The sequence below is a fragment of the Polyodon spathula genome, chromosome 34, assembly GCF_017654505.1.
Source record: "Polyodon spathula isolate WHYD16114869_AA chromosome 34, ASM1765450v1, whole genome shotgun sequence".
NCBI lineage: Eukaryota > Metazoa > Chordata > Actinopteri > Acipenseriformes > Polyodontidae > Polyodon > Polyodon spathula.
Genome location: NC_054567.1, coordinates 6,236,547 through 6,257,877, shown reverse-complemented (window position 1 = coordinate 6,257,877; position 21,331 = coordinate 6,236,547). Strand labels below are relative to the sequence as shown.

At 37.7% G+C, this 21,331-nt stretch overlaps 1 protein-coding gene across 1 annotated transcript in view; it reads left to right on the top strand.

Annotated features, from left to right (window-relative positions):
• Window positions 1-13,511, top strand: part of LOC121303628 (golgin subfamily A member 1-like) — a 45,985-nt gene extending 32,474 nt beyond the window's left edge. Inside the window, exons 13-24 of the mRNA XM_041234430.1 lie at window positions 1,300-1,395; window positions 1,917-2,012; window positions 3,541-3,693; window positions 4,165-4,260; window positions 5,933-6,022; window positions 6,328-6,430; window positions 7,771-7,889; window positions 9,682-9,840; window positions 9,939-9,998; window positions 10,561-10,740; window positions 11,641-11,727; window positions 12,573-13,511. Coding sequence (XP_041090364.1) covers window positions 1,300-1,395; window positions 1,917-2,012; window positions 3,541-3,693; window positions 4,165-4,260; window positions 5,933-6,022; window positions 6,328-6,430; window positions 7,771-7,889; window positions 9,682-9,840; window positions 9,939-9,998; window positions 10,561-10,740; window positions 11,641-11,727; window positions 12,573-12,653 — 1,320 coding nt within the window. The 3' untranslated portion in view covers window positions 12,654-13,511. The remainder of the gene's footprint in view (window positions 1-1,299; window positions 1,396-1,916; window positions 2,013-3,540; window positions 3,694-4,164; window positions 4,261-5,932; window positions 6,023-6,327; window positions 6,431-7,770; window positions 7,890-9,681; window positions 9,841-9,938; window positions 9,999-10,560; window positions 10,741-11,640; window positions 11,728-12,572) is intronic.
• Window positions 13,512-21,331: the final 7,820 nt, after the last annotated feature.

Below are 21,331 nucleotides of genomic sequence, written 5' to 3'. Positions count from 1 at the left end.
AAAAATTAATAAATACATAAATTAAAATGCATTCGGAGGACGTCCAGAAGGACAACATTGATAAAAAACAACAATACACACTCCAATATGAATACCGGGTTCCACAGTCTGCATTATTCTTATCAGCGATGTGTCTGCAGCAGAAGCCGCTGGTAGATTACAAAAGCGATTAATTAAACTTAGGCTAGGTCATTGTTTTTATTCTCTATTAATTAAATTATATTAATTGAATAAGGCAAGAGAACCAGATCGTCATTATTTTCTATTGTTTTGGTTAATATAATGTAGCAGGCTAATGATCCTATTGAAGTAGGCTACAATGTTTTTTCTTTTCATTAACAAGTTGTCATCGTTCTTTGTGAAATTCTGTGTTCCGCTTTCATATTTTGTTGTGTACTGCTCATTTAATCAAACCAAGTAGTGTAAGAAATTGCCAGTGTCGTCATACTTAAAGGCACTCAAGTTGAAATCATAAAGTAATTTAAAGTCGGCTACAAATGTGGCAGCGGACTGTCTAATAATAATAACTTTAAAACGTATGGATAGTATTTGAAAAATGTCGGTAAGCACATCAGAAAAATAGATTTAAAGTAGGCCTAGTAAAAAAAAAAAAATCTAAACGTAACATATTTAAATATATTTTTCTTTACAACTTGTTTTTTACATGCAGTGTTAATCACAGTACTTTTACAAAATGACCATGACTAACCCTAAATAGCTGACTGAGTAATTAAAAAATTCAAAAAGAAAGCAATTTGAACCTGGACCTGACGGGGAGTTTGTGTTCCCAGCACATTCATTCAGCCGTGATGTTTACTGTTTTCTTTGGTAGACTGCATTTTCATTCTCAGTGGGGATCTAGTGGATGCACTTTTACTGCTTTTATGTCATTCTTACATTTGAAGTTGTGTAGAGAACTGCTTCTGCATGCGAAACCCATTCCTTTCTCCAAAGTATTTAGCTCGTAGTGACCTAGTTTATTTATGTTTAGTCTGTGGTTGGTTACTCTAGTGAAAGCTATTCTTGCTTATCATACCCCTCACCTTAATTTCCTCAAAACTTTGATATGACTTTTGTTGTGATTGAACGTAGCTTCACTGTTTTGGTGTATTTATATTCTTTGAAAGTGTATGATGTTGCTAACATAAATGTTCTGAGTTTTACTGCGCTTGTCATATATCATCAAAGTTTTTAGAAAATTGAGGTGAGGGGTACGGTAAGCAAGAATAGCTTTCGTTTGTTGCTTATAAACGGTTGCCCTAAATGTTTTTCTTTTTTTCAATCTTTTTAAAAAACTAGATTTCAAAACTTAACGGCAAAGTAGCCGAAGTACAGACTTTACTGAAATGTAAAGATGACTCTGCAAGATCATTGAGAGAACAAAGCGAGAACCAGGTAAAACATGCTGCTGTAAAACAGCTTTTACAATCACACCACCACAGTCAGGAATTCCTCTTTACAAACCTTGTAAATGGGCAACTAATAACTGGCATTAATACATAGTCCATGGTTCAGATAAGAATGTATTTAGTGACATCAGTGCACTTAGAACATAAGAAAGTTTACAAACGAGAGGAGGCCATTTGGCTCATCTTGCTCGATTTTGGTTTTTGGTAGCTTATTGATCATCCACAATACAAGTGATGTGTTCTCCCTTTAATTTCTGTGGCAGGTCTAAGGCAATGCAACATTTGCAGGTCGCAAACTAGTTAAACAGTGTACAAGATTTAGCATTTTGTAAGTTGTGGTCATTTGTAAATAAAAAACAACAAATTTAAAAAAACAACCTGTTGAATTAGTTATCCTCTGTAGTTTTCCTGTCCTGGAAAAGTTTAACTGTCAGTTTGTTATTGTTATGTCTTTTGTATTCCGGTGTAGATTAATTGCCACTTCTTGCCACTTCCTCTTCCTCCTAGATAAGTGAACTTGAACAAAGAATACAAGAGTGTGACGAAAAATTGAAGAAAAGTGAAGAAAAAATTAATGACAAAGAAGCTCAAATTAAAAAGCTGGTGAGAAAAAATGCGGTCGTTTAACAAAGTTTTTCCAAATTCCATGTACAATAAATCTTCCCTTTAAGTCTACCTTGGGGAGGTGCATTTTTAAGTCCCGGTTTGAACAGCATGCTAATGTCACCTTCAATATTAAGTTCTGGTTTGAACAGCATGCTAATGTCACCTTCAATATTAAGTCCTGGTTTGAACAGCATGCTAATGTCACCTTCAATATTAAGTCCTGGTTTGAACAGCATGTTAATGTCACCTTCAATATTAAGTCCTGGGGTTTGAACAGCATGCTAATGTCACCTTCAATATTAAGTCCTGGTTTGAACAGCATGCTAATGTCACCTTCAATATTAAGTCCTGGTTTGAACAGCATGCTAATGTCACATTGTCACAGAGATGGCTGTAGTGGGTGACGTCAGACCAGAACCAGGAACCAACACAGAATAAACAGAGAGGTGGAGTTTGGTGAAGCTGAGTGCTTACTTGCGCTCAGTATTTAATAAATGAACAAACAGAAAATAAATGGTTGTAAGACAAACAAAACACAGGACACTGCACTTTAACCAAAATAGAGAGACAAACAAAACAGACTATACAGACAAACACGGTGAGCTGATATTATTTTAACTTGAACTATTCTTATTACCGCTGTCTTTAATCCCGTTCTCTACTCACCAAACACACAACCCTGAGTGAGTGAAAACATGCTGCTTTTATGCAGCTGTACCGAGACTCGATTGCTAATCAGTCATTCAATTGGAGTCTCGGTACAACTGCACGTGAATTAATAAAGTGCAATTCCCCGTACTCGCATATTATTACATTTTACCTGCACGTGAAGTGCTGTGCAATCCTCGTGCCTAAATACAAAATTTATATACAATTTATATCCCGTGTACCAATGACTATACACCAGCATTAACACACTACATGTAACATACAACACAAATAAATAGCCCAGGGGCGAGGCATTTTGCCACACCTTCAATCCTGGTTTGAAAAGCATGGTAATATCACCTTCAATATTAAGGTCACCCCTGTATTCAATATTAAGGCCATCATTTAGTCCCAGACATAACAAACCTTAGGTATATTTCCTAAACAAAAAAGAAGTACATGGTTAAACTGTTCCTAAATAAAGTGATCCTTCCCCTCACTTTCAGTACTGCTCATGCCATCAAGGAAAGTGCCTTTCTTTTTTTATTCATCTTTTTTTTCTTAAAGAACCCTATTTTTTTTCTAGGGACATTGAAAAAAGGTGATGGCAGTTTGAGACCATTAGTGTTAATACACTTGGATAATTTTGGCGAACCCCATTTTGAATTGGATAGTGGACTGGAGAAAGAGTTTATACTGTCCTTTTAAACAGTATTGTTCAAGAATTCTAGTGTACAGAAAATTGCATGTTTACCTTGCAATGTTCTGCATTTTGGACCTTGTTTCCTCTCTTCCAGCCCAGAATTCAGAAAATAAATGAAATGCATTGGATCCCTGTGTTTTTTAGGTAAAATGTTAACGCACATTTCGTTCACAGTATACTGATTTTGAAGCCGAGAGCAACAAACTTCAACAACATGTCGCTGCTGGACGCCATCAGACTACAGAAAAGGTTAACAGATTGGAAGCTCAGATATCTGCTCTTGAGACTGCCCGCGAGTTTGATAAAACAGCTGCTCAGCACAGCATAGTAAGTATCCCTTTATCCTGTTCACCAAGTACGTTTAATGAAAGACAACCCTAAGATAAAAAAAACTATGTGAACATTTGAAGGTATTTTACTGACATTTTTTGTGGGAAAACACAGGATAAATTATTGAGTAAGTTGTCCGCAGGTGTCCATTTTTTTCCGTAGAATCAGTTAAAACCAGGTTGCCTAGCCAACTCCCAAGTACAGCGCTACAGTCAATGGATTATTGTCAAATACTGAATTATTCTCTCAGACAAGGTCCAGAAATGTATTTAATCATTTCAGCTTTAGAAAACAAGACAATGACGTTTAGAATGGTAGGTTGACCTTGTCTGGGCGAGTGTAGTCAGCTTTTATTTTGTGAATGATCATTATGTATTGGTGAGACATGATTAGTTAGGGTTATCAGTGTTCTATTTTCTTACCATAAAATCAGTAGAATCCTAATGCCTTGTTCTTTGTCATTTAAAGAATCAACTTGAGCAGGAAAATAAGAATCTGAAAGAGATAAGAATTGAAACAGAAAATACTTTGAAGAAACAGGAAGCTGAACTGGACCGTGCAAAGGTATTGACTTTTTCTTAGAAAGCCATTTTAGAATGTATTAATGTATTAAAGTATTTGAAATAATAGATACAATTACACACTGGAGATTACTCCACTGCTGGCTGTGCATGGGAGTTCCCAGGAGGTGCCACACAATTGGCCGCAGAGATATTTTAAGACACCAAGCTGCTGTATCTTTCACCCAGTTTAGAATGCCTGAAACGCTACAACACTCTCTAAGGAAGTGGGTGTCAGTGACGAAAGCACTGTGAGCCGCATTCTGAGCAGTTCTGGTTAAAATGAATAAATAAAAAAATAAAAGTGGTGCTGGATATTTCAAGTGCTGCGAGACTTTATTCTCTCGTATGTGATTCTCGGCCGCTATCTTTAGGCCTTATAGAAACTCACTACACTGCAGTATAAGTAAACAGTTTTGGATAAAATACGATGGTGTTGGTTTCTAGGTGTTGTTTTGCAAACGGTGACTTTCACTTTAACTTTCACTTTAGAATTCAGCCCCATTCATTTTGGGGCGCCAGCGCACCGAGAGGTCACGCACATATTAATCAGGCACAGTAAACTGCACCTGCAGATTCGGGGCTTTCCAAAGACGTATTCAGTGTGTGTATGTGGTACTCCTAGCCGGACCTAAGACTGCCTGAAGTTAAGCCTGTCATCATGTGACAGAGTTCACAGCTTAGGTTTAATTTTGAGTCTATTCTTCTGTCATTGAAGTAGCTAGACTGAAAAGAGGTGGTGTTGTTGGAAAGCAATGGTGCATTGTTTGTTTTGGAATTCGCAGGAGGGATGCAGCACCACTCTTCAAGGCGTCGGTTCAGAATATCCCATGTGAATATCTGGTGACTAAGAAGGCCATGACATATGGATAACATCAGTGTCATGCTCCTCAAACCATTGGGCGACCACACATGCTCTGTGGATAGGGGCATGGTCATCCTGCACCCAAACCAAAAAATGCACCCACAACATTTTCCATTGGATTTGTTTATTTAAGCGCTGCTAGTCTCTTAGTACTTCATTCTCTTCTATAACAAACTCTGGTAATGATGTTTGTGTACATTCTGTGAACCTTGGTATATTGCATAAATCCTCCTTTGTAAATACTGCTTAGCTTCACTGTAACGAACCCTTCTTTAACGAACCCCATCTTTTAACGATCCAAGAAGCAAGAACTTTTTTTTTTCCAATGGAAATTAGCCCTATTAGAACGACCACTTTTACAAAATCTACCTGGATAAAACGATCTCGGTAGTGACTGACACTGAGCTTTCTCCAGTGTGAGTGTGTTATTCTCTCAGTGAAAACAAAGACCTTGGTAGGCTAATTCCAAGGTAAGGCTGATTCATAGATAACCTGTTGTAGTGCGACTCACGAGTGATATACGCAACCGTTCCCATCTTCACACAAACTGCAGTGTGGGGCGCTCCAAAGCAAACAGCTAAGTGTTTAAAAAAAAAAAAAAGAAAGTTTCAGAACTTTTTGTTTTGAAATTGATCAGTTCTATCTGTACTGCTGTGCCCGTGGTTTCACTACCATAAATCATCTGTGTGTGAACATTGGGATCATATTGTTCAAATTGACAATAATAGATTTGATCACATTTCCTGTATGTATTTATTGATTTTTCCAGTAAAAAGATGGTTTAATTTGCCCCAATTCTTCTTTTTTTCAGACTGAATTACGTAGCAGAGAAACGGTTAGTGTTGAAATTGCAAAAGCATTAGAAGAAACTCGGAAGCAAAAGGAAGAACTTCAGCAGCAGGTTTGTGCTTCAAGTTCATGCTTCATGCAGCTACAACCACCACTAAAGCAGCATGTGTTATTTTGAAATGGACTGAAGGGCTAGCAGACCTCAGCCAATCCTCATTAATAATCGTGAAGGTAATGAACATCATTCAGTGCATAGGGTAGGAGTTTCAAAATGTTGACCCTCATACACGGATCGTGTTTCTCTGTATCTGTTCCACATTCTAGATGGTAAACCTAATTACTACATTTAGTTTTCAGTAATTGTTCTCCAAACTTTATCCATGCAGACTTCTTTGCTTAATTTTTCTCTCCTAAAAGGTTATGAAGTTAACAATAATTCTAGATGACAAGAATCAGTCAGTTACAGAAAAAGCTGAGGAGTTGACCAGGATGGAGGAGGACCTGAAACATCTTAAACAAGGTAATATATAAGAAAGGTGTAAACAAAGTCAAATGCAGTCGTCTTCAGCCACTGATGTGTTCTGTGTGTGACAGTTGTCAGTCGTTTTTGGCAGAGAGAGGAGAAGTATGTTGTGGAAAGAAGGGAAGTGGTAGTTAATATAGAAAGTTCAGGAGTTTTATAAAACTATTGAAGCTGGAGTATCTTCAAGAATGTGTTTTGGTACCACTGTATAAACCTCAAGCAGCCCAACCAAATCAGGTTGAGCGTAGAAAAACGGTAATATTACAGCTAAACATAACATAAGATTCAATCCAGAAAAATCCATCCAGCTGTCTGGGTTCAGCAGTTTACAGTTCATGTTAGTAAATGACACTAACCCCTTTTTAGTGTACTAGTAAGTATACATATTAGTAAGTTTAACAATACGTATATTAGGTGTATGCCAAAAAAAATAATGTTAGAATTATTTATTTTTTAAATTTTTGTTAGTTGACAGACCACACAAAGAGCAATTTCAGAAGATGTATTTGTACACATGAGAAATCTGTGCTATGTACCACTTGCTGTGATAATTCTATTGTAGATGGCTTTGTTAGTTTACAAGAGACTGTCAGACTGCCCCCTGCTGGGCAATGTTGCTTCTTGGAGGTTTCTTTTTTAATTTTTAATTTTTTATATTATCAGCTGTCCACCCCTTAAGTGACAATTACTGTACATTCAAAATGAATATTATTATGGATTAATTATTAAAGTAATAAATAAAATAATAAATTTGCATTTAAACACTATTGCCAATTATGCTTTTCCTAGATATAATAGTCTGACCTTTCCATCATAAGTTTTTAAAGAAGCCATTTCTAATGATACAGTATTAACCACAAACAATATGTAATAATGTGAAAATGAATCATTCCATTTCATATTTTCATGTCTCAAATGCCCTGTTTTGACAGAAGCACATGTTATTGTAAAGATGTATTTTAATTTTAAATATGTTTTTTATTTTTTAATTCTTGGTTCTACGCTTGATTAAAGGAATCTCGGTACTTTTAAGATAGTGTTTTTCATTTCATCTCAAGGGTGAAATTATCCCCACTGCTTCACTGGCTTCTTTCTTGCCAGTATCAAGTCAGATGCGTCCCCTATTCACTGACATGCTTTCAGCCAGTACATGCTATGAACCAGAAGACATTGTTGAGGTGGAATTACCAAGGAAGTGAAATGTAACACATTTCCTGAGAAAAAAAGGCTTGTAAAATTACTACTTTATATAACATAAAGTAGTAACGGATATCATGTTTTCAATTAGTGTGTTTCTTAAAAACAGGTTTGAATGATTTTCCTGTTTTCTTCTCTAGAGTTCGAAGCTGCACAGTCACAACTACATCAGCGTCAGACAGAGATTGAGAGCATGAGAAGGACAACGGCTGAAAAAGAAGGTGCCGCAGAGACACGACTCAACAGCCAGAAACACGAGGTACGAGCACAGACAGAGCAGCTGGAGAACTGCCAGACAGAGGCAAGTAATTCAGAGGCGTGTTCTGAAGATGCCAGTGTAAGTAATGCTAGAGGCGTGTTCTGAAGATGCCAGTGTAAGTAATGCTAGAGGCTTGTTCTGAAGATGCCAGTGTAAGTAATGCTAGAGGCTTGTTCTGAAGATGCCAGTGTAAGTAATGCTAGAGGCTTGTTCTGAAGATGCCAGTGTAAGTAATGCTAGAGGCGTGTTCTGAAGATGCCAGTGTAAGTAATGCTAGAGGCTTGTTCTGAAGATGCCAGTGTAAGTAATGCTAGAGGCTTGTTCTGAAGATGCCAGTGTAAGTAATGCTAGAGGCTTGTTCTGAAGATGCCAGTGTAAGTAATGCTAGAGGCTTGTTCTGAAGATGCCAGTGTAAGTAATGCTAGAGGCTTGTTCTGAAGATGCCAGTGTAAGTAATGCTAGAGGCTTGTTCTGAAGATGCCAGTGTAAGTAATGCTAGAGGCTTGTTCTGAAGATGCCAGTGTAAGTAATGCTAGAGGCTTGTTCTGAAGATGCCAGTGTAAGTAATGCTAGAGGCTTGTTCTGAAGATGCCAGTGTAAGTAATGTTAGAGTCTTGTTCTGAAGATGCCAGTGTAAGTAATTCTAGAGGCTTGTTCTGAAGAAGCCAGTTGTGCAAGTGCTCTGGCCTACACAAGGTTAGACAAAGCAGTCCGTCTTTGAGGATGAGCCTACCCACTCTGCCATGTACCCCCTACTGCGCCTGGCTTTCTTGAGATAAAGTCGTCCTGGGGTTACCCAGCTACAGCTCCGTCTGTTTCTCGGTCGATGGGGTGATGATACGGTGAGGCTGGATTTGGCAGTTTCAACCGCTTTCCAGAGAGACTCACTGCTCACTCCACCAAGAATATGGCAACTTTGTGGGCTCTTTTACAGTGTGCATCTGTCAGGGACATTCACAATGCCGCGATGTGGGCTACTCCTCGTACCTTCACCAGGTTCTACCAGTGCTGTGGATCCTCAAAACTCTGGCTTTGGAACTAGAGTGTTACGGGCGGCTTCCGAGTCAACCCTTACAACACAGGCATAGAGGAGAGTTTCTCCTTCATGTTTTTTAGCCCTAGCTATTTTTTACTGGAGTTCCCGATGGTAATGTGCAAGGCTGCCTTCAAGTTAGTCTTGTAGCTTCCAGTCGTTCTGCAATATTGCCCTTGTGATGGCTTTGCTATACTTACCCATACCCACTTACTTACCCATGGTTACATTTCGTGCCTGAAAGGGAATGTTAGGTTATTATCATAACCCTGGTATATTATATTCAGGTTTCAGGGTCTTCATAAGCAAGTGGTTGTTGTAAGCAAGTCTGATTGTCTTGTAATATGCTTAATTACAATGGCTTTTAGCTTTCTGTACTGTAGGCAAGGGAGTGGTTTTATTATGTACAGATAAACACCTTATAACACTGCAGATCAATAACCTGAATATCCACTCCATTCCACCAAGTGGGTTGTGCCATTGTGCATGTGATTAATTTTGTATTTTAATTTTTTTTTTCAGTGTCAAGGGCCATGCCTTCAATCCTAAAGGAAAATAGATAGAAGCAGATCCAATATTTATGCATAATTAATATATTGAGGCTTTGTTGTATATGTAAGGATTATGAGGAAAAATAAAGGTTGTGTAATGTTCATGGCCAGCACTTTCGGCATTGTTTTACCCAATATGAATGTGACTGAGAAGAAAAACAAACTACTTTGAGTCTGTATTGCTGATGCTGGAGGTGTGTCATCGCAGGTGAAGCATCTGGAAGCAGAGGTGCAGGCCCTGCCTGAGAGACTGAACCCCGCAGAGGATGCTGGGAAAGAACAGAACGGGGCCGTTACTGCAGACGATGTGTCCGAGATTCAGAGAGTGAACCGGCAGCTGGAGCAGCAGGTTTCAGAGAAGAATAAGGTGTGCGTGTGTGTGTGGAGGGGATATGTAGTTTAAAACATGGAGTATGCCAACATTTGCAGTCTTACTAACATACTGGTTTGTTTTGTTCTTTTCAGACAATTAAACAACTTCAACAGAGGCTAGCAGAGCTGAAAAAGACACTCCTGAAAGAGTTGGTAAGCAAAGACACTGTTATTATTATTATTTAGTAATTTGGCAGATACTTTTATCCAAAGCGGCTTCCAGAGACTTGGGGGTGAACTATGCTGAGTCACTTACAGTAGGACCTATTGATTACTTCTCATCTGAAGGACGGAGCACAAGAAGGTTAAGTGAGTCTGGGATTGAACCTGGAACCTCCTGGTAACAAGCCCTTTTCTTTAACCACAGGACCACTAAGCCTCCTGGTAAGGACAGACACTCGTGGGAGAGTTGTTAAGCTGTTTGTACCACATTTAAAAATTAATTTTTCTCAGTTTGGGGTAATTTCCTATAGTCCTGTGGTTGTGGATGGTTTTAGTTTAGATGATTTTGTGGGAAATCACAATGTAGTTCCATACTACTTTCTGTACTTCTGTTTATAAATACACAAAAGTTGAATTTTTGAAAATGTAATTACAGTCAAACTCTCCACCAGTGGAAGCAGTGGAAATAGAAGCATACTGCTACATTTGTAAGGAATAAGTCAAAAGTAAAATGAAAAAATAAAAAGGAGTCCCCTCTTTGTTCATGATTCAGAAAATAAAACCGGAAGCTGAAACCCCGGGTGTGAAAGAGAGGCTGGGCCCTGATCCCCCGACCGCCGTCAGCGCTGCCACTACAGTCACCAACAACTCGGACATCAGCGACTCGCGGGAAATCAACTTCGAGTACCTGAAACACGTCGTCCTCAAATTCATGTCCTCTCGAGAGGCTGAGGTAGGGGTCAGTCCCTCGTCAATAAGGAAGACACTCAGCCTACTGTTTCTGTAAACTAACTTCCAGACAGTATTCACATGCCTTTTCAACATTTCCTGTAGTTTTCATTTGGTATGCTGTACAAGTGAAATTTTTTCTGACAAAGTGTTTAACAAAGTATTTTAATAAATCTTACATGCACTTCTGTTTGCTATGTAGGTCTTAGATGTTCAGTTTGAAAGAAAACGCATGACAGGAAAGATGTAGTTTTATTTTAAAACATGCTTATTTGTGACAATGAAAGTGCACGACAGGTAAGGTTTATGGAACCATTTTGTTTGTTACACCCACTTAAAGTCCAGAATAAGTTCATTAAGCAAGAAGAAGAGAGAGACAAGAAGAAATTTTGACCAAATTGACAAGGGTTTGACATGTAATGGCTGCTGAAAGCCAATATTTCAGGTGCCTGTCCAGAGAAACTAAATTGAAGTAGCACTGTGGATGCTGTTTAGGTGGTCTCTTTTCAGATAATTTTTTACCCATTTTCAAAAAACAGTAGATATCAATCATAATCAATAAAAACTACAGCAAAAAGAAGATTGTTGCATCACATTCTGCACTCTGCACATCTGTTACTAACACTGCAGTCTTTATGCGCAAACAAAAGTAATCCTGAGAAGATGATTTTCAGTTAAAGAACAGCCCGACTCATTTATTTAGCTTTATATTTTTAAAGTTGGGCACATTTTAATTCTTGTCCTTCCTTTTAAAAAATGAAAAGGACCTAGAAGTCTTTGATTGCTTAACATGTACGAAACATGCGTGGCATAAAACAACGTTTTTATATTTGGCATTTTGATAGCCAGTGAGGGACCGGTTTTGAAGTGTAAGTTTGTATTGTTTATTGCGTTCTTCTCCTAGGCGTACCAGTTAATAAAGGCTGTGTCGATGCTACTGAACTTCACACGAGAAGAGGAGGACATGCTCAAGCAGACGTTAGAATATAAGGTGCAAACTTTAATATTAAACATGTTTAAATGCAACATGTCTGGAATGTTTGTAACCAGTGAGAAAAACTATCGTAAGAAGCTGTCTTTTTACTGCAATGTTTATTTGTAAGACTATCTGTACAGCTTTTAATTGTATAGGGAAAAGACTGTGAGGAAATATTTAACCCACCTTGGTGCATTTTACTGAGTTCCTTTTATAGTAAAAAGTTATATTAGGAGGGGCTAGGTGACAAAGCAAACTGTGAGCACTGTGCCTGACTGTTACCTGTGCCATTATCCCTGTACAAACTGTTTACTATACTCTTACTATATAATGTTTACTATACCCTTACTGTATACTGTTTATTATACCCTTACTATCTACTGTTTATTATACCCTTACTATATACTGTTTATTATACCCTTACTATATACTGTTTATTATACCCTTACTATATACTGTTTATTATACCCTTACTATATACTGTTTATTATACCCTTACTATATACTGTTTATTATACCCTTACTATATGCTGTTTATTATACTGTTTATTATACCCTTACTATATGCTGTTTATTATACCCTTACTATATACTGTTTATTATACTGTTTATTATACCCTTACTATATGCTGTTTATTATACCCTTACTATATACTGTTTATTATACCCTTACTATATACTGTTTATTATACCCTTACTATATACTGTTTATTATACCCTTACTATATACTGTTTATTATACCCTCACTATATACTATTATATACTGTTGCTACATCCTACTCACTTCTTATTTCTTAGTGTCTCTTTGCCAGAGTATGTTCCACGTCCTAACAGTTGTATTCTTCTTTCCTCTCTCCAGATGTCATGGTTTGGTTCCAAACCTTCTCCAAAAGGTATTATTCGTCCCTCTGTGTCAGGTGACCCGACACACTGGAACTGAATCAAGTTTGACACTTGGATCTAAGAACTGAAAGTGCTCTGGACGCACCGGTTTGTGTGTGTGCATGTGTGTGCGTGTGTGAGAAACTACAGTAGAAACCAGAACAGAGCCACTTTCCAAGTGTTTCCAGATCACTGTTATTACAGTCTTTTAGTATGAGGCTTTACTTTTTTAAGGAAACTGTTTACATCAAAGCATCACATAATGCAAATTAAGAGACTTTCCTCTGGGGGCAAATGTTCTTCATTTGGGACAGATTGCAGCGACTGTTGGTAATATGTGTTGGGGTTCTGTGAAAGGTAATGTCTCTGGGGGCAGTAAAGGGGTGAATTACGCATTTAAGATTTCCTGATTTAAATTATTTTTAATTGCTGTGATTTAAATAACGGAGAATCAAACAAATAGTGAGCATCTTTTTTTTCTTTTGCAGAAGTGATTGTTTGTGATTGTTGGGATGGATTTTCTAGTTGCGTCGTCTCCATTCAAAGCATTCTTTTTAATAGGAAAAGATTTCACTGAAACCCCAGCTGTATTGTTAATGTATACACTATAGATGTCACCCGCAGACGGCACTGAAATACTGCCCTCCAGTGTACTGCACAGCTTTATCTATAATTCACTACATATTGATGCCCCCGAATAGGTGCGTGGCATTTAGGATTCATGGAAGAAATTGGTTCTAACTTCTTTAGTTTTATCTGGCAATTAGATTACCTTCTGGATGGTGGAAATATCTCAGTTGTAGCCTTACTGGAGAAGTTAAACATCCTTCATATTTGATTATCGTATAGGCATTTATCAACGCTAATCGATGCATTGACGTTTTATTTTTCGAAATAAAGAACAAACATTTGTTTTTAACAGAAGGTCCAATAACTAAAAACATTTGTGCATAATAGTGAAACAAAAAGACACAACTTGTATTCAAATTATAACACTTATTTAAAAAAGAAATACAAAGGACTTGAGTTTTTAACAACTGAAAAGAGTATGTGTGCGACCGCATCACATGCCCCTTTAACATTGTAATAATAATAAAAAATACAATGCTTTAACAGCAGTCATTTCAATTTGAAGTGTGGTTGTTTAGTATTGTTAACTTTTATGTCAAAAAGCAAAGCAAACGGTTTGAATTACTCACAAATCCTGACTAATTTAACTATCGTACTAAGTTCAGCATCTTTAATTAATACTGCCTTGTAATCCAACAACACACTTTGAAACAAAGATGGTAAATCGATAGATTTATATGTTTAAAAAAAAAAAAGTTTTGCCTTAATTTTTAAATCAAGAAAACGTGAATACAATATGCCTACTTTTGATTTGGCCTAAAGTGTGTATCCTAGCAACTCAAAGTTTTAATTTGATGCATCAATTCACCAATATGTAATCGAAGGCTATCATGCACACTAGAGTATTACAAATAAACAAACTCTTTAAAGGTGCACAAAGTACAACATAAATACAAAAAAGTGTTTATTTTATCTGATGAAAGACTCCTCTGCCGATCGTCACATTGTGTATTTCGTTTACTTGAAGTTTGGTTTATTTAGTACTGTGCAACATGCAAGTTGACATCTAGGACTCCAGTAAGTACATTTTTATATTGCTTGAGGAACGGAGAGGTCCCACTAACTGCCTACACACACGTCCAGCTTATGAAAGCAGTACTGATCATTGAGCTGGGTGTTTCACGTAGCAGTACTGATCATTGAGCTAGGTATAGCAAGTAGCAGTACTGATCATTGAGCTGGGTGTATCAAGTAGCAGTACTGATCATTGAGCTGGGTGTTTCACGTAGCAGTATTGATCATTGAGCTAGGTATAGCAAGTAGCAGTACTGATCATTGAGCTGGGTGTATCAAGTAGCAGTACTGATCGTTGGGCTGGGTGTAGCAAGTAGCAGTACTGATCGTTGGGCTGGGTGTAGCAAGTAGCAGTACTGATCATTGGGCTGGGTGTATCAAGTAGCAGTACTGATCATTGGGCTGGGTGTATCAAGTAGCAGTACTGATCATTGGGCTGGGTGTATCAAGTAGCAGTACTGATCATTGGGCTGGGTGTAGCAAGTAGCAGTACTGATCATTGGGCTGGGTATGTCAAGGTCACCAAAGGGTAATTTGCAATTGTTTTTAAAAAAAAACTGGTCATCTTACACAGTACCGATAACGATGTATATTTTATTACTAGTTTTTTTTTTTTAAAAGCAGATTTTTTTTTGTTTGTTTTGTTTTTTCAGAAATATTGTTCAAATTGCACTTTTGTTAAATCTTTAAATCTTTCCATAAATGTGTTTTGTTTGTTTTAGTTCCTGTTATTTCCTTGTAATTTTTGTAGTTTTCTTTTCAAATGAAACATGTTCATTTGTTACGATAACACACAGCTGCTTATACAGTATCCATTTTATAACTGCTGCACAACCTGGAATGTATCACTGCACTTTATAAAAATCAGCATTTAAAAAACTTAACATTCAGGATTCACGCTGATTACAACATTAGATATCAACTGTGCGCTGTTGTAAAAATTCTGCAGTCATGTGATCGCTAGAACCAATCAGAACCCTCAGTTTGTCTATGACATTTTATAGTATTACCGCACAAAGAATTACTAAGCATAGTTCTTATTGGCCTATGTGCATACAACTATTGAAAGTGAACCTGCTGAGAAATCCATGAATGGCACCTTGTATCCCAGTGAAATGTGTATCTTTGCTGTGCATTGTAACACACAATCAACAGGACAGCACAAACAGCAAGGTTAAACAAACCAGACAGAAAAACAACACGTTCTGTAATGCTTAGATGATCTGGTTCAATGTAGCATGCTTTTGTAGAGGGGAACTGCTACCCCCATCATGGTGAATATATTTTATAATGTGAAAACATACACATTTTAAAATAAGGTTTTACCTGAAGGTTTTGAGATGAGGTTGTTTTTAAAATATAAAATAATAAATAAATAAATAAATATAATCTGGGAAGCTACAACATGTCTTCCTGCCTTGCATTTATGTAAAATACATTCCATATGAATATTTATATAGAAATACTGTACATATAATACATTTATAAAACACTGGATGTGTATTACTTTGGTTCAAGCTCTTGCAGTATTTGCTTTATTTCTCTTCGACAGGAAATTGGAGGGGAAAGTAGGGATTGTCAAGCCTTAATTTTACATTGGATATATGTCGGTTCATACCATAAAATATGTTCGCCCAACATATAAAGTCGCTACAACAATAAAATGAGAAAATATTTCCGACACGAAATTTATACTTTTTATATCATGATTTTTTGTATGGTAACATTCCCTGAGAAGTCTGTATTCGACCGGAACTCCTTAATTAAGGATTCCTACCACAGCCGATATAATATATCTAACTATAGATATATATATATATATATATATATATATATATATATATATATATATATATATATATATATATATATCTATATATACACACACACTTTTTTGTGGAAGTTGTTTAATTATTTTTGTACTCTGCTCATGTCCACAAAGGAGCCCAGTGTATGACTCAGTCTTGTAGACTGCTTAATTGTATTATTCCAAAATATCAGTCCCTCTTGAATTAGAATATTGTGGGAGGCTCTGACTGTCTCTAGTGTAGATACTGAGACTGCAGATGGAATTGAACTAGCTGCCAACTGGTTGTTCCTACTGGGTATGAGTATATAAATAATATAAATATAACTTATTTCAATGTTTATTTTAGTGTGGCCTGAAGTCTTTATTGTATTTTGTTATGTTTGAACAAGAGCAGTGTGTTTTGAGAAATGGATGACTCAGTGGGTGAATGAGTGGGTGATTCAGTGGGTAGCTGAATGGATGACTCAGTGGGTGATAATGGGTGACTCAGTGGGTGATAATGGGTGACTCAGTGGGTGATAATGGGTGACTCAGTGGGTAGCTCAATGGATGACTCAGTGGGTAGCTCAATGGATGATAATGGGTGACTCAGTGGGTGAATGAGTGGGTGATTCAGTGGGTAGCTGAATGGATGACTCAGTGGGTGATTCAGTGGGTGAATGAGTGGGTGATTCAGTGGGTAGCTGAATGGATGACTTAGTGGGTGATTCAGTGGGTGAATGAGTGGGTGATTCAGTGGGTAGCTGAATGGATGACTCAGTGGGTGATTCAGTGGGTAGCTGAATGGGTGACTCAGTGGGTGATAATGGGTGACTCAGTGGGTGATAATGGGTGACTCAGTGGGTAGCTCAATGGATGACTCAGTGGGTGATTCAGTGGGTTCAGTGGGTGACTCAGTGCACTTCGACATGTATAATATCTGCTGTCGTGGAGACACCTATGTAAATGCATTAACTGACACTTCCTACCTTTATTCCCTGTTTGGTATTGTGAAGCTTGACAGGAATAATGTAAACTAAGATTAACAGAAAGATGTTTTGCTTGGGAATAATTTGTAGGTGCTCTACATTCTTTTTTTCCATTAAACTCACACAGAATCTGCTTGTGTATTATTTTTGTATGTGGGCTTTTTGAATTTCAGAATCAAATCAAAAATGGTTGTTGGTAACGATGCATTTCAGTTGCACAAGTATGTCTGAGATATCTGGGTATGTCCAGGATTTTGTTACGGGGGTAAAGATTTTTGCAGCAAGGTTATTCTCTGTTCGTTCTGATGTTTACTATTAAACAATTATGTTATGGCAGGACAGTAGTTAAGGTTGCAATTTTCTTTCCATTATAAGCCCCTATTATGTGCAGCTCCAAAAGTGGGGTTAAGTTCAATCAATCTGCAAGATATGGATCTGCGTACTCCTCTGTCTTCCCAGACCGCCCCCCAACCGAAGTTGGAGGCATCTGTCGTCACCACTGGGCGGTTCAACACCACTCCCATTTGCACACCTTCGCGCAGGTGAGCGGTCGTCCTCCTCCAGCGTAAGGCTGCTGAGCACGCGTGAGACACAGTCAGCCGACAGTGGCTGTCACGTTTGATGTTGAGGTGGAATGCATGCAAAGCAAACCCAGCTGTTGAAACCGGGAGAGGCAGCCCTGGATAGCTGCAACTCTGTCATCTGTCAAGAATGCGCGCATCGTACTGGAGTCCAGCCGGAGCCCCAAGCACGTCGTGCACTGCACTGGTGCAAGCTGACTGCAACGATTCTTTAAATGTACACTGAGGCTGAGAGACTGTGTGCCACAGCAGCTATAAATAATGGTGAAACATTTCAAATAGGCTTAAAATGATTATTTACATTACATTAGGCTTACAAAAATCGAAAACACACCCATATAACCACAAAAACCAGAAAAACTTCCAAATAAATCAATTTTGTTTACTTCTAATGTAAAACAAATAGCTATGCGAAGTGCATAGCTATTTGTTTTACATTAGAAATAAACAAAATTGATTGTGTAATAACATGGAATGTATAGAATCAAAAAAATATCTTGATTGGCCGTCAACCACTGCAGAGTCATGCTTGTTTATCGCAAATACTGTAGTCAGGACCCAGCGTCTTTTCTATCTGTACTTATACACACACACACACAGTACCAGTCAAAAGGTTGAGTACACCTGCTTGAAACCAGGTTTTTCATGATTATCTATGCTTTTAACTGTATAAACACTTAATATTTCATTATATGATACGTGTGCTTATATAAGCTGATAATCATAAGTGAATTGCATTCAAAAATGTAATTTTTAAATGAAAATGTAAACCTTGTCAATTTCAATGAAATGGTCACCCAAAGCAAGGGGATTTCAGTCTGAAGCCCAAGTCAGTTAAAATTCTGAAATGTGTATAACACTGTGTTAGAACACTGGCCTAAGTATAAAAGTGTCTTTGTTGGATGTTCTCTGAGTTAACTAGCATGTTACCTAATTAACCTTTTGTCACCAATTACTGTTAACAGATGAGGGTCCATGATTACTATAAATATAGGTAGCATAGGCACAAGTTTGTCATTCCTGAATGTAAGGGAGCAGGAAATGGCAACATACGCTCATTAAGCAAAGAAAAAAGACTTAGTCACTCATGAGGACCGAACAAGGTCAGGCAGGCCAAGGGTGACCTCAGAATCAGAGAACAAGTTCATTCGAGTGACTAGTCTGCGAAACCGCCGATTAACTGCCCCTGAAATACAAGCTCAGCTAAATGCTACTGGAAGTACAGATGTTTCAACATCAACTGTTCAGAGGAGATTGCCTGAAGTGGGCCTAACTGGAAGAATTGCTGCAAAGAAACCATTGTTAAGAGTGCAGAATTAGAGGAAGAGACTTGGCTGGACCAAAAAACACAGAAACTGGATGTTTGAGAAGTGGAAGTTGGTCTTATGGACCAATGAGTCAAAATTTGAAATATCTGGGTCCAACCGCTGAGTATTTGTAAGATGCAGAGAGGGTGTCATGGTCTGGGGTTGCTTTGCTGGTGACAGAGTTGGTGATCTTTACCAAGTCCATGGCAAGCTCAACCAGCATGGCTATCATAGCATACTTCAGAGGTATGCCATTCCATCAGGATTATGGCTAGTTGGGCGGTCCTTCATTCTTCAGCAAGATAATGTCCCGAAACACACCTCAAAGTTGTGCAAGAACTATCTGGCGAAGAAGGAAAGTGAAGGACACCTCAATCTAATGACCTGGCCTGCCCAGTCTCCAGACCTCAATCCCATAGAACTTGAATGGGACGAACTGGACAGAAGAGTCAAAGCAAAGCTATCCACAAGTGCCCTACATCTCTGGGAATTGCTGCAGAAGAGCTGGGAAGACATGTCGGGTGATTTCCTGCTGAAACTTGTTAACCGAATGTCTCGTATTTGTGAGGCTGTTATTAAGGCAAAGGGTGGCTATTCCGAGGAATCCAAGATTTAGAGACAATTTTCAATTTTCTTGAACATTGCTTTGATACTCCTATGTTTTGTTTTGTATATTGTAACATGTGTTTTCATTTTCAAGTATTTACAGAAACGTATATGACGTAAAACATTGTCAATTATGAAAAAAGACTAGTTTCCGGAGATGCAGAATCACAGTCAAATTCGTCTTGAAGTTTAACAGTAGATGCATGGAATATCTTAAATTTAGTAAATCATATAGCAAACGGCTACTCTGCTTTCATTCAATTCAAGCTGTAAAAATGAAACAAATGGATGCAAACTGTTTAAGTGATCACCAGTGACAGTCACCTGATAGCCTTATGAACACAAAAACAGCATGTTTACCAGAAACAAAAAAAAATAGCCTAACACATTGAACTTTAGCTGACTGCACAAATATGCACTCAAAACCTATTTGAAAAAAAAAAAAGTTACCGATAACACCCGTCACAAAACAATACCAGAATATTTACGGTACTGTATGAAGTTGCTATTTACGCTGCAACTGGAAGTAGATACAGGGTCCACCTGAACAGACCACGGATGTTTTCTAAGAAAACCGCATCACTCTGGAATACTGAGGTAAGCGCTTGGCAAAACAAACTAATTCATCAAAAAATAAATAGTTTTTATCCTGATTTTATAACAGATCCATATTCTAATAGCACTCCTTCAGGTTCAAATGCTTAAATAAGTAACATTTGCACTCAATTGTAGTATTTATCCTATAGGCTACATTTATGTCTCATGTTCATGATGCTGTATATGCGGCATGCTGTGTGGAATATTATATATGTTTCACTATAGATGATAACTAGCACGTTTTTGCAGTTAGAACATTTTGCATACAAAAAACAAAGCTGGTCTCATTAGTGGATTGCTGTAGTGTCATGTGCATAAGGACAGATTTTTTGATAAAGACTGTAGTAAGCCAGTTGACACATTTCAGTAGCTGATCTCACAGTTTTAGGTCCCTGACCCAATGTGTTGGGATGCAGTGTTTTACGTAGACAACTCAGCCCTGTTTCACCCTCATTATGCCAGGCTTTTTTTGTGTGGTCTCCATTTCATGGGTTGCTGTACAACGCATTTTCTTCCATATGTGTAGAACTTCAGAAACTGATACTGTAGTAGATTCAGGTATAACAAAAAAACTATGGAAATTCAGGAACAAAAACTTTGTTAAAATAATGTTAAGGTTGCAGTTCAAAATCACGAGTCAGGAATTGGGACGTTGAGGTCACACGCACCCTTAGCTCACCTGTTATGCCTATGCATTGCATCAGAGATGATGTCATACATGACATCAGTAATGACATCAGCACTGACTAATCACATGACAAATGCTCCACCAAGACTGCCCAGAATGACATTACCAAAATAATAACCTTTGGAGAGTTTCTGTGATATCACCATTACCTCATTGTTTATTCTGGCCACCATCAAAACCAAAAACCTTAAAGGGTTTGATCATAATTTGTATATCATTCAAAGTGTGGGACTTTCACACAAGGATTCTTTCGCAACAACTGCAATGGCATGTTTATTTCAAAGCACCAAAGACAGACTTCTGTCTATGACAAAGTGAGGAGTTCCCCACTATTCTGTTCAGTAATTTTTGTGAAAGTCTGAATATTGCTGCTGCATTTTCTAATGAGTGTAGGGGTGCTGTGTTAATAACCTTTGTGTTTAAAGTCATGCTTGTCTTTACCAGCACAGTTTAACCGCACTATGTTGGGGTGCTTTGTTAATTTAGTCAGTTTATTATTATAGTTTATTAGCATACGCTTGCCTATTGCATTTCT